Source organism: Polypterus senegalus, chromosome 11, assembly GCF_016835505.1.
Source record: "Polypterus senegalus isolate Bchr_013 chromosome 11, ASM1683550v1, whole genome shotgun sequence".
Classification (NCBI taxonomy): domain Eukaryota; kingdom Metazoa; phylum Chordata; class Cladistia; order Polypteriformes; family Polypteridae; genus Polypterus; species Polypterus senegalus.
Window position 1 is genome coordinate 114,700,862 of NC_053164.1, and position 14,359 is coordinate 114,715,220.

Genomic DNA, 14,359 nt, shown 5'->3' on the forward strand with positions numbered 1-14,359 from the left:
ACACTCAAACAAATGTTTAAATATCTTTTTGTTTTAAATGTGCTCTAACATTTTTACAGTTTTCATTGTAAGCCCTTCTATTACAATTCTTCCAACTTGTTAGCTTTTCATATTTCCAGCTAAGGCAATTAGAACATTTCACCAATGATATCAAATTCAAACAGAAAGTGCCTTTAAGAATATAAACAGTTATACCAACAGGTATGTAGTAAGTAAGTTTTAAATGTGCTCTAACATTTTTACAGTTTTTTCTCATGCTTTTCATATTTTCAATTGTTTTTCTCATAAAAATGTGGTGATTTTTTACAAAAGATTTTCTAATATTACTATGGCAGAAGGAACAGAGAATGAGGTCATAAGTGGTTTGATGATTTTGTCAGAAGTTCACCTTTCTTTATGACTAAGGGCACATTTCTATTCTTCACAAGTCATTTGCACTGGTAATTCATTATAAATCAGAAACAATGCACACTTCAGTTCAGTGTTTCTAGAAGAGAGTATTTCCAACATTTATTTAATTTTCAGGCTTCATATTAATTTTTATCCAATCATTTTCCAAGGGGAAAATATGATAAATATGTTTTACATTACAAAAGAGTTTAAAAAAAATCAGAAAATGGTGCAGATTAGATCAGAAGGTATTGTATTAATTTGCATTGTACACAAATTAGCTCGAAACACAATAGCATCTCTTCTTTCCAAAGGATGTCTTCATGTTAGGGAAGTTGCCTTGTGTCAATTACAATCTTTCTGGTTTCCCCATTTATTAAAACATTAATTTATAGAGTATTATTTGTTTGTGTAATTAAATTAACCTCTTTTAAAGGATGCAGATGGTAAGTTGTTGTTTAGATTTGTTGCATTTCAAAGCTGTGCCATGCTGTCAATAATGAAGAAATCACATCAGACAATGAAAGAAAGAGAAGACAGAGGTAGGCAGTCATAAATAAGGGTGACTGCCAGTTTTGAAGGATGATAGGATGAAGGGATTGCAACTGTTAGCTACGAGGTTAACAAGTGAGTATATAAACTGAAATCTGCTCTCTCACAACTGACATTGGGATCTAGCGGCTATTAATCGTATTCAAATATGACTTTATAATTAAATCCATCCATCAACCAATTATCCACACATTTCTTGTTCAGTTCAAGGTCACATTGGGTTTCTGCTTATCCTGGCAACACTGATTTCAAGACAGAAATCATCCCTTATTATATCAGGCTTTCAAAGGCTCCAAACTGGCTCAGTTTATGACAATTAATCTAAAATTGATCTCACTGAGATGTCTGAAGGAGAACCGAGTACCAGCAGAAGAACCCACTCTAACATTAGTAGAACATGCAAACCTCAAACCGTCAGTGACCAGGCTGGTTTTGAACTCAGGACTCTGGAGATATGGAACAGTTGCACCATAGTATTTTTTTATTGTTTTAGTTCTTTCCTTATGTAATCTTTTTCAGACCTTTGCTGACAGAGCACTCCAAGGGTTCTCCTCTGTCATTCCAGTCCTTGTTGCTGTGTCCTGTTTTGGATCTCTGATCGGAGGCTGCTTTGCTACTCCCAGGTAAAAATATTAGTTTTCAGCCCATTTTTACTAGGAGTGAAGGAAATGTAATTTAAAGACGCCAGTTTGATGTTTAAATCTAAGGTAGCTTTTATGAAATGGCACTGCTAATAAAGAAGCTAAGAACTAAGAATAACTTTGCTTTAAAAGAAGATCTGAGTATGCAAAGGAGTATTTCCAAAATATTTCTATATAACTAAGGTTCAAAGGGGTAAAATAATTCCACAATTTTCAAGTGAAGAAATATTATTTCTATTACTCTGAATAGTATTAACAGGGTTATGAAAAAGATAAATTGATTTTATACTGAAGATGAGTGCAGAGTTCGAAAATTTGCCCTTAGTGGTCCATAAGGTTTAAGAGAAAAATTGAAGTGAAACTGTTTTAGTCTTTTAAAGAAAAATATTTAGCAGACATACATCTTGTTTAAGCAAGAAGTTATCTGCAAATAAGTGAATTGACTCAGTATAGCACCTTGAAGGCAATTTTCTATCCTCTGATTTTTAAATGCTTGTTTAGAGAAGACAATTAAAACTCAACTTGTGGAGAGGAGTCCCTCTTTCACTTTTTTAGGAAAGAGATGCCTTCTCTCCATCATACTTCTTCCCAATAGTAGTCACCTAATTGCTTTATGTGTAATGAAATAATCTGTCACCATTAAACTCTTTTGGTGAAAATATATTCAGCATCTTCCTTAAAGCCATCTTCCTGAGGTAGCTGTTCTTCTATTAACTTTAGCTTTTAGCAAACATTTGTGTTTTTCTAGTTCAGTGATCAGAATTTGTTTAAGTTGGTTTATTCTAAATATAGTGCACAGACTTACATTACTACAAATGTTTGTCACTAAATTTAATTTCAAATAAAGGGAGGGAGCGAGGGAGGTAGGGGGCGTGGGGGGCATTGAGTCCAATTGGGGCATGTTCCGTGCCTCTATTGTTGAGGTGGTTGACCGGGGCTGAGGTCATAAGGTGGTCGGCGCCTGTTGTGGCGGCAATCCCCGAACCCGTAGGTGGACACCGGCAGTGAGGGATTAAGCTGAAGAAGGAGTCCTACAGGACCCTTTTGTCCTGTGGGACTCTGGAGGCAGCTGATAGGTACCAGAAGGCCAAACGGAATGTGGCTTCAGTGGTTGCTGAGGCAAAATTTGGGCATGGGTGGAATTTGGGGAGGCCATGGAGAATGACTTTCGGACGGCTTTGAGGAGATTCTGGTCCACCATCCTGTGTCTCAGGAGGGGGAAGCAGTGCAGTGTCAAGACTGTATTTGGTGGGGATGGTGTTCTGCTGAACTTGACTCGGAACGTTGTGGGTCGGTGGGGGGAGTACTTTGAAGACCTCCTCAATCACACTAACATACCTTCCAATGAGGAATCAGAGCCTGGGGACTCTAAGGTGGGCTCCCCCATCTCTGGCATTGAGGTCACTGAGGTGGTCAAAAAACTCCTTGGTGGCAGGGCCCCGGGGGTGGATGAGATACGCCCGGAGTTCCTCAAGGCTCTGGATGTTGTAGGGCTGTCCTGGATGACACGCCTCTGCAACATCCCATGGACATCGGGGACAGTGCCTCTGGATTGGAAGACTGGGGTGGTGGTCCCTCTCTTTAAGAAGGGTGACCGGAGGGTGTGTTCCAACTACAGATGGATCACACTCTTCAGCCTCCCTGGAAAAGTCTATTCGGGGGTCCTGGAGAGGAGGGTCCATCAGATAGTCGAACCTTGGATTCAGAAGGAATAGTGTTGTTTTGTCCTGGTTGCGGAACAGTGGACCAGCTCTACACCCTTAGCAGGGTCCTGGAGGATGCATGGGAGTTTGCCCAACCAGTCTAAATGCGTTTTGTGGACTTGAAAAAGGCGTTCAACCTTGTCCCTCTGGAAATTGTGTGGGGGGTGTTCCGGGAGTATGGGGTACCGGACCCCCTGATAAGGGCTGTTCGGTCCCTGTACAACCGGTGTCAAAGCTTGGTCCGCATTGCCGGCAGTAAATCAAACCCGTTTCCAGTAAGAGTTGGACTCCGCCAGGGCTGCCCTATTTCACCGATTCTGTTCCTAACTTTTATGGACAGAATTTCTAGGTGCAGCCAGGGCATTAAGGGGGTCCGGTTAGGTGGATTCAGGATTGGGTAACTGCTTTTTGCAGATGATGTTGTCCTGTTTACTTCATCAGACCGTGATTTTCAGCTCTCTCTGGGTCGGTTCGCAGCTGGAATGGGAATCAGCACCTCCAAATCTGAGACCATGGTCCTCGGCCAGAAAAAGGTGGAGTGTGTTCTCAAGGTTTGGAAGCGAGATCTTGCCCCAAGTCTAGGAGTTAAAGTATCTTGAGGTCTTTGTCACGAGTGAGAAAAGAATGGAGCGGGAGATCGACAGGCGGATCGGTACGGCGTCCGCAGTGATGCGGGCTCTGCATTGGTCTGTCGTGGTGAAAAAGGAGCTGAGCCGTAAGGTAAAGCTCTCAGTTTACCAGTCAATCTATGTTCCTACCCTCACCTATGGTCATGAGCTATGGGTAGTGACAGAAAGAACGAGATCGCGAGTACAATCGGCTGAAATGAGTTTCCTCCGCAGGGTGTCTGGGCTTTCCCTTAAAGATAGGGTGAGAAGCTCAGTCATCCGGAAGGGGCTCAGAGTAGAGCCATTGCTCCTCCGCATCAAGAGGAGTCAGATGAGGTGGCTCGGGCATCTGATCAGAATGCCTCCTGGACGCCTCCCTAGTGAGGTGTTCCAGGCACATCTAACCGGGAGGAGGCCCCGGGGAAGACCCAGGACACACTGGAAGGACTATGTCTCCCGGTTGGCCTGGGAATGCCTCGGGTTTCCCCTGGAAGAGCTAGAAGAAGTGGCCGGGGAGAGGGAAGTGTGTGCATCTCTGCGCAAGCTGCTGCCCCTACGACCCGATCTCGGATAAATGGAAGAGGATGGATGGATAGATAAAGTAGAAAATGGTATGCAACATATGCAGTGCAGACAAATATATTGTAGATATATACAGTGGTGTGAAATACTATTTGCCCCCTTCCTGATTTCTTATTCTTTTGCATGTTTGTCACACAAAATGTTTCTGATCGTCAAACACATTTAACCATTAGTCAAATATAACACAAGTAAACACAAAATGCAGTTTTTAAATGATGGTTTTTATTATTTAGGGAGAAAAAAAAATCCAAACCTACATGGCCCTGTGTGAAAAAGTAATTGCCTCCTGAACCTAATAACTGGTTGGGCCACCCTTAGCAGCAATAACTGCAATCAAGCGTTTGCGAAAACTTGCAATGAGTCTTTTACAGCGCTCTGGAGGAATTTTGGCCCACTCATCTTTGCAGAATTGTTGTAATTCAGCTTTATTTGAGGGTTTTCTAACATGAACCGCCTTTTTAAGGTCATGCCATAGCATCTCAATTGGATTCAGGTCAGGACTTTGACTAGGCCACTCCAAAGTCTTCATTTTGTTTTTCTTCAGCCATTCAGAGGTGGATTTGCTGGTGTGTTTTGGGTCATTGTCCTGTTGCAGCACCCAAGATCGCTTCAGCTTGAGTTGACGAACAGATGGCCGGACATTCTCCTTCAGGATTTTTTGGTAGACAGTACAATTCATGGTTCCATCTATCACAGCAAGTCTTCCAGGTCCTGAAGCAGCAAAACAACCCCAGACCATCACACTACCACCACCATATTTTACTGTTGGTATGATGTTCTTTTTCTTAAATGCTGTGTTCCTTTTACGCCAGATGTAACGGGACATTTGCCTTCCAAAAAGTTCAACTTTTGTCTCATCAGTCCACAAGGTATTTTCCCAAAAGTCTTGGCAATCACTGAGATGTTTCTTAGTAAAATTGAGACGAGCCCTAATGTTCTTTTTGCTTAACAGTGGTTTGCGTCTTGGAAATCTGCCATGCAGGCCGTTTTTGCCCAGTCTCTTTCTTATGGTGGAGTCGTGAACAATGACCTTAATTGAGGCAAGTGAGGCCTGCAGTTCTTTAGACGTTGTCCTGTGGTCTTTGTGACCTCTCGGATGAGTTGTCTCTGCGCTCTTGGGGTAATTTTGGTCGGCCGGCCACTCCTGGGAAGGTTCACCACTGTTCCATGTTTTTGCCATTTGTGGATAATGGCTCTCACTGTGGTTTGCTGGAGTCCCAAAGCTTTAGAAATGGCTTTATAACCTTTACCAGACTGATAGATCTCAATTATTTCTGTTCTCATTTGTTCCTGAATTTCTTTGGATCTTGGCATGATGTCTAGCTTTTGAGGTGCTTTTGGTCTACTTCTCTGTGTCAGGCAGCTCCTATTTAAGTGATTTCTTGATTGAAACAGGTGTGGTAGTAATCAGGACTGGGGGTGGCTATGGAAATTGAACTCAGGTGTGATACACCACAGTTAGGTTATTTTTTAACAAGGGGGCAATTACTTTTTCACACAGGTCCATGTAGGTTTGGATTTTTTTTCTCCCTAAGTAATAAAAAACATCATTTAAAAACTGCATTTTGTGTTAAATCAGGCAGCGGGCAAACAGTTTTTCACACCACTGTAAGTATAAACTTTTTATGTTTATGATCCTCAAACTTTTGCTCTCTTTCAATGTATTCATAGATCTGAAAGACTCAGAGTAAACAGTGTCATGTAAGATACATTTATTTGAGGTAAAAAGGCTAAGGCCAGTTGACAACAGAGGAAAGAAATTCAATTCCCATTTACATGAGTTTCAGGAGCTCATTGATGACTGTGAAAAAGCAAAGTCAAATTATATGTGATGTAACTGGGAACAAATAAAGTTTTATCTATCTATCTATCTATGAAGTATTTCTAAATGATGGGACTCCTCCACTACTTTTTTATTTTGCTTTTTCAATATGTAGTAGCAATGTCTCATGAATTTTAAGACCATTTTATTTTAATTTATTATTTTTATCCCTATTGTTCATGTTTCTGATTTATTTTGGCAAACCCCACATGAGTTTTGTTCAAAATTCATAATACCTTTTTCTTGTAAGTTTTACTCAAGTTCTTATTTGATATACTTTATGCAGGATGCTGTTCTCTGGCTCCAGGGAAGGACAGTGGCCTGTTCTCTTTTCTATGATTCACATTCGAAGGCACACCCCTCTGCCAGCAGTGCTTCTGATGGTAACCAATGACTTACTTATAATGTTGATGGCTGTTACCACTGACCAAAGGTTTCATCTTCTCTCTAATTACAGTAAATGTAATATACAGTATATTATCAGCCTGCTTTTTGCTAGAACATATACCTCTCATTGAAAGTAACCTTGCTTTATTTAGTTAACATTTTCCTTTGTGGCAACAAAACTAATTTTAGCTCTAGGTCAAGTGCTAATTTTTTCCTAAAGACCTCATACAAATTCCTATTACATTCATTTTTATTCACGCACTGCTTTATATCATAAGATATATGCTGTATGTAGAATTAATGGTCTTACTCTACCACGCAGTACCCTTTGATGGTCTTCATGATCTTCGCTGGTGAGCTCTTTGGACTGATAAATTTTTATAGCTTTTCTCGATGGATGTTTACAGGTCTGACTACTTTGGGCCTCATAGTCCATCGATACCAACACCCAGATCTTCCACGGCCTTTTAAGGTACTTATTTTATTTTTCTCTCTATACAGTTTTGTTTCCAATGCCTATAATTACAAGCAGAGTAGGAATACATTTAATGTTGAATACTCTTTTCTTTCCCTGAGATCAGGTTAAGGCAATGTATATTCCTTTGATTATAGCTAGAAATGTCATTTTCACCATTTGCATTCTAGTTGATTTTAATCTATTAATGCTCAGGCATAACACAATAGCCTGGCAATTACTCTGACTGAACTCTTGCGGTTATAAAATGATTATTTAAATAGGTGAGAAATATGTTATTTATGTTTATAACATGAAGATTTTTATCCTTAAGCAAAACAATTAAAATAAGTAAACCAATTTTACCACATTTTTTATAACTTAACATTTTGTATTATTATATAATAAAACCAATATTACAAATCTTCAATGTGAAGTTTTCTTTGTAAATGTGTCTTCATCATGGGGCCAAAATATGCTCCTCAAAAAATATTTATTTTAAGGAAAAAAAAATATTTTTTTGCCGAGTAGATGAAAAATCACAAGGTAGAACCTGTAGAAGTGATCAGTGCAAAAAGTTATACCTTGTCAAGTTTATTTTCTAATCATTAATTTTCTACAGAAGCAAATTCCTATTAAAGCAGGAAACAGTTCAATGTGCAAATCCTGAATGAAGCATCAGTCCATTTAAGGCCCCACTCATACACACACCTACTAATAATTGACTACTTTAGGGTTATCAGTTGACTTGTCATATGTTTCTTTTCCCACTCTAGCAAACACTGTTGCACTCTTATTTATAAGTGAGTTATCAAGGTTTTCTCAAACTGGTTCCTATAAATATTAAAGCAGAAGATTGAGCAATAGTTCAGATGAATTCTTTTCAGGATACTGCTAATATTTCTCTCTCTCTTATTGCACAGGTACATCTATTAATCCCTGCTGTTTACACAGTTGTATGTTTTTTCATTGTGGGGATGTCCCTCTACTCTGATCCAGTCAACACAGGAATCGGTTTTGCCCTCACGCTGACTGGTATCCCAGTTTATTTCCTTATGGTTCAGAAGCAGAGACTGCCTTTATGCTTCATCAGAGCTTATCGTAAGTAGCCAACAGGGTTTATTTTTGGACTTCTGTCTTTTGTAATTTCATTTCACCTCCTGGTACAGCCATAAAAATCACAGTCCTTACCAAAACTGTGCATCAGTCCTGCCTGAGGTTGCAACAATTTAATAAGATGTCATAAATAACAGCCACTGTTCTGTAGACAGTGCAGCGTTTCAGAATTACCACTGTTACCATGCTATTTTGGATGAGTTGGTTGAATTCACTGCCCAGATACTGAGTGTGTGGCATTTGCCTGTTCTCCCTATGTTGTCATGAGTTGTCTCTAAGAACTTTTGTTTCTTCCTACATCACCATAACATTTTTAAGCAGCTCTAAATTGACAGAATGTGTGTGATAAACTTGTATCCTGTTCAGGGGTCTGCCAAAAGTGTGAAAATGTGATAAACTGGCATCCCTTCCACAGTTATTTCCTGCCCTGTGCCATATTCTACCAATGTAGACTGTGTCCCACAGTAAGCCTGAAATGAAAAAAATACGGGTTAAGCAAATGAATAGATATTGTCACAGGAGGCTTAGGGACAGACCCAGCCGGGATGCCTGGAAGGACCGGGAGGCGGCTTATATGTCCCCGGGCCATGAAGGGGCAACCGCCCTGGATCTTGAGGGGACCATGGGAGAGGAGCAAGTAAGCTCAAGCCCATTGGGGTCTATAGCCACTGCCAGCCTCAGAGAGCCTGGGAAACATTCACATCCGCCACACCAGGGAAGATGGAGGAAGATCCTTCCAGGGATGCCCGGAGTGCTTCCGGGTGCAAGAGCAGCACTTCCGCCACACCAGGAAGTGCTGCTGGAAGGATATCATCAGGCACCTGGAGTACATCCAGGTGGGAATAAAAGGGGCTGCCTCCCTTCAATCAGTGAGTTAGAGTCAGGAGTGGGAGCAGGACAAAGCTCCCGAGACGAGAGACTCGTGGAAAGGGTGATTGAAGCTGGGGGCACTGTGTGTTGTGTGGGGCTTTATTAAGTACAATAAACGTTTGTTTGGACAAAGTGCTGGTGTTAGCCTGATGGTTTTCAGACCTGAGCTCACAATATGTAGGTGTGTGAAGCTCTATTTTTAATGTGTTTACAAAGATATGATAATTTATCTGTTTTTTTAATATAAACTCAAAAAGTGAGTTCTTTGTGTTAACTTACATTTATTTTCCTTATACTCAGGGGCATTACAGTCCAACAGTTGCAGAAATATTGAACAATACAAGGCATGTTCCAAGTATGTAGTGCAGCATACACAGATCAATAAGCATAACAAGGAAAAAAACAATAAATGTAATAATGACAAGTTAATTCCAAATGTAAACATTAAACAATGTTCATTTTCTAATAAATCAGATTATAATATATGACTGATTTAACTGTAAAATAAGTACTCAGTATTGCTCACCAGTAGTAGCAGCAAAGAACCAAAAAAAAGACGAAAATTATAGTGAGTGTTAGAAAAATAAAGTTGGAGATGCAAGTGAAGTTAGTAGTGTAAACAGTGCAAGTACTTTGCATGATGGGGGTTTAAGTCACATCAGCACAAGTCAAACAGATCAGTGTACACTATGTGTATAAGCAGCATAACTGACTGCAAAATAAAATGTGTGTCAGTTTGGTGTTATCTAAGACACTGTATATGGTGGGGATGGTGCGCTGCTGAACTCGACTCGGAACTCGATTCTTTGATATTGATTTATTGATAGCAATGAAACATAAAGTTCATTGTGGGGGTGTGAGTGGCCTGTAGTGACAAGAGATTTTTTGTACAGTAACTTTGTAGTGTTAGCTAAAATGACTTTATTGTATGTTCCACACTGATATGTAGACAATGGTTAAATGCTGCAAGATTGCTGAAGTATTTTTAAAAGTGTGTAAAAACCTGAAATATGATACTTTTTTATTAAGTTGGTGCTCAGTATGGAATGTTATATATGCTTTTAAAATACATATGTGTTGCTTCAGCAAATTATTTCCATCAATAGTAACTTCTTTTGGCAATACTTTATATTAAGGGGCCCACAGATGTATGTCACACCCCATCATTACTCTTTTTTGCCTCTCCTTACACTTATCAAACTTATTCACCCTGGTATGACTGGCACCATTGCCTTCTTATTGGGAGTGTTCTCTTTCCCTCAGAGCTACCTGAGAAATAACTTGGTTCCCAGCCCCCAGCGGTAGAATAGAGCAAAAATTAATTTTATTCTTAAGCATTATTTAAATTGCAATACCATTAACAAAAGAAAAAATAAAGAATATGTTTAATTCCATGCCATACAACCTGTTAGTGTTAAATGTTCAGTTTTTCTAAAGTTTTTCTTTAGAGGTTAGCAGTAAATCAGAGCATTCTTGAATCCCTCCTCCTTCTTCTTTCTCTTTAATCAGCACTTTTGCTGACCTTATTAAGCTAATGCAGGTGTGATATACTCATCCTGTCCCTAAAACAAGTTTTCCTGTCTCTGAAAAGTCCTCTCAGAACTCATACGCTAGGTGTAGCAGGTTACAACGAGACGTGCTGGTGTAACTTAGAAACACGGGTTATAAGGAGTGGTCTTGTGCCACCATAACTTGCAATTTGTGGCAGATGCATACCTTCATTTCTCACTTCAAATAATTCCCACAGAAGCATTCCTAAAACTGTAGACATACAATGCTAAAGAACGTTTTATACTTTGAAGCCATCAATGGGCGTCCAGCCACCCTAACCCGGACACACAGAGGCAGGACACAGGTTCAACACAACACCTGGTTTATTTACACTAAAGTGTGCACAAAACACCAACACACCAAACACACAATCAAATTTTACTTTTTTAAGGTTACTTCAAAGTTTATATTGTAAAATAAGCTGATATGCAAAAAGCCCCCTGACCTACACTAATTATACAAACTCAAAATCACAAAAAATTGTTAATAAACAACTCACCAACTTCTCGCTTCCACTTCAGATTTTCAGCTGTAGTCTGCACTAAATGTTCATTACAATACTAGCACAAAATTACATAAAACTAGAGCAAAAAAAGTGAAAATATGCGAGCTATTACTACTTGTGATGGTCAGTTCTGCCCAGTGACCAGTCCCAGCAGCCCAGCCAGTAGTGTAGCCCAGTGGTCCACAACCTTTTTGACACCAAGGACCGCTTTACTAGAAGTAAATTTTTCCAGGGACTGGTGGGTTGTTGGAGGTTGGAGGTTGTGGGGTGATTATGGGTGGGTTTGTAGAGCAGTTTTATACACAATTTACATTACATTTCTATTATTATTAAGTTATAATTTAGTAATAGAAATTATACAGCTTACCATAATGCAGAATCAGAGACAGCCCTGAGCTTGTTTTCCTGTAACCAGACGATCCCATCTGGGGACGATGGAAGACAGTGACACGCGAAGTGTGTTGCTTATGTTCAGTCTACTCCGTAATCTCTTTTTGGTTGCTGTCACTGCAAAAAACATGCATCACAAAGATAGGATGTTGGAAATGGAAGCAGCTTCATTAGCTTCTTTTGCATTATTTGAATCTTCTCCTGTCTACAAGTTATGCTGATGAGAATTTTTCTCAGCATTTCCTTGCGATAATACACTTTCAGGATGCGAATGATGCCATATCAAATGGCTGGAGCACTGCCGTGCAATTGGGTGGGAGGAATTCAATGCAAACATTATCTAAATGCGGAAGGATGTTGTGGGCAGCACAGTTATCAATCAGAAGCCAAATCGTCCTTTTCTTCTTCTTTATATTGTGAGATTCTGAAGTCTTTTGGAATCTGGGACCCCCAAATGGGAATGATATGCTGAAGTGCGTCTCGAAGCGCTGTTGCCATGTCTGTGTGAGATTGTTTGTCCGGGTCCCAAGAGAGTTTAAAAACCTTATATTTTCTTGAATGAGTGCTGCATTAATAGGAATGTTTCTTGAACGAGCATCACTGAACCACATAAAAATGGCTTTTTCGGTGTCTTCAAATGCAGCAGTTCGCATACGTTTGCAACTCGAGATTTTTCTTCTTTTTTGCATATAACAAAGTCATATGCATTGCATTTGTCATTCCAACAGATTGCACATCACAAACATTAACACTGTTATTGTTTTTTCATGTCTGCCGTTTCTATAGAAGGATGACAATGAGTTAAATTCAGTTGGATGTTTTTCAAATGTTGACGAGCAATAAGGAAAAGGTATCACTGAAAACCACAGAAAACAAAAACAGCATAAAAACAGTACAAGGAAAGTTCGAAGAAAGAACATTTACAATGTTTGTGATTGGGGATCGTTGTGCAAATGTGCACAACTGAGCTGCGACCACAGAGGATGATTCATTCAAGCATTTCAAGGTCACTTCATTGTAAAAAAAGTATCTGCTGTTGAATGTACTTCGTAGTAATGGGATTTCTATAGACTCGTGTCATATGGGGAAACTGTGAGAAACATAAAAATACTTCATTGTAATACTCTCTGACGGCCGTCTCTCTCCTCTCTCTCTGTGCCTCTGCAAAGCCCCGCCCGCCTAGCGTTCAGTAAAGGGGGCAGCCTTTTCGCTGTAGCCCTTCACTGAGTGAATCTCCGTTGCTGTAAGTTCTCTCGTGGCCCGGTAGTGGGCCGCAAAACGCAGCCTAGCAATTCAGTTGCGACGTCACGGCTGAACTATACTAGCAGATGACGTTTCCGGTACTGTAATGCCATGGGAAAACATGCTTTTGTCAGAAGGCAGAAGTAAGAAAAGTCGGTAAGTAACGCCGAAGATGCAGAATGATTCAATCACAAATGATAGTAATCATTTTGTACAAGTTTAGTGCTAACTAGGATCTGTTATGTGGGCTGCGTGTTTGACATGCCTGCTCTATAGGGCTCTGCAGCTACCCCTGGCAGCCCCCACGGAACCCAATAGAGCTTCACCAAACTCCAGCTCCCAATATGCCCTGCAGGAATCCATGGTGCCATAGCCACCCAGGAGGGCTGACCTCTAGTGTCCCAGGGGAGGTATTGCCTCACCAATGCCCTCTCCCCTGGTCCTTCCACTCTGTTGGCATCCTGGGCAGGTAGTGGCCGTGGCCGCCCATCACAACACTTTTTAGTTAACTAATTACCAGAATTTCTTAATCTAATACAAAAGCATTAACAGATAAGGAACATTTTGTAGTAACTGAGTAACATAATAAGCTGTTTTAAACAGAAAAGGAATAAAGTGTCTTTAAAAAGTTCACTTTCTAGACATTACAGGAAAAGCTCTGCTCCTTCTTCCCACAAGAATTATGCTATAAATAATGTAATAAGAAACATTTAACAGACCTTACTGATTTAATTAAACAAAAAACAAGGCAAATTACCAGTCGTCTTAGAGGTGCATGCGAACATGTATAGGTAAAAGTCTTTGTTTTAACAGTCCCTAATCAGACATGGCAATGAACTCATTTCAAGAGAGCAAACAGAGAAGCAGTAGTTTGTGGGTCAATGGCTTTTCGCCTCTGTTGATGATATGTTTGACATGTTAGTTTTATTATTTTACAGACACCCTCACTAAGAAGCTTCAGATTTTCCTGGAAGTGATGCCACAGGAGGTGCAGACCTACTAAATCTTCGGCTGATTAAAGCTTTACCTTCAGAAATTCATTTGGACTTTAAATAATACTGTATGTGTGCCTAACATACAACAAGATTTTATTTTAGCTGGAAAGCAATGTGTTATGGGTTAAAGACCATCACCATGAAGAAATAAAATAAACAACATTTATCTGATTAAGTTGTTTAAGGAGTGGCTGATGTTCTGTGTTTTATTTATTGAAAAACATCATTGAAAACTTTAGCTCAAAATTATTTTACATGAATATACATTTTTACCATATAATAGGCCAAATGTTCAAATATTTCATTTTTTTAAAATTACTAACTAGAGTATTGAACAATATGGCAAAATGTGGTGTATTTTCTACTTATACAGACTAATGCAATGCAATATAACAAACAAATTAACTCACAATAAATCTATTGATTTATACTGGGTACATTAAAATAGCTTTATTGAATATTTTGGCCAGGTACCTTTGTTATTATTAGGTAGAGGACAGTAAATTAATGACAATCCAATCATTTATTTCCCAGCAAATTGCTAATGTAAC

General features: G+C 39.6%; 1 protein-coding gene across 1 annotated transcript in view; it reads left to right on the forward strand.

The window, feature by feature from the left end:
* Positions 1–13,979, forward strand: part of LOC120539456 (cystine/glutamate transporter-like) — a 39,320-nt gene extending 25,341 nt beyond the window's left edge. Inside the window, exons 6-10 of the mRNA XM_039769530.1 lie at positions 1,462–1,565; positions 6,585–6,681; positions 7,008–7,157; positions 8,063–8,240; positions 13,752–13,979. Coding sequence (XP_039625464.1) covers positions 1,462–1,565; positions 6,585–6,681; positions 7,008–7,157; positions 8,063–8,240; positions 13,752–13,816 — 594 coding nt within the window. The 3' untranslated portion in view covers positions 13,817–13,979. The remainder of the gene's footprint in view (positions 1–1,461; positions 1,566–6,584; positions 6,682–7,007; positions 7,158–8,062; positions 8,241–13,751) is intronic.
* The last annotated feature ends 380 nt before the right edge of the window (positions 13,980–14,359 follow it).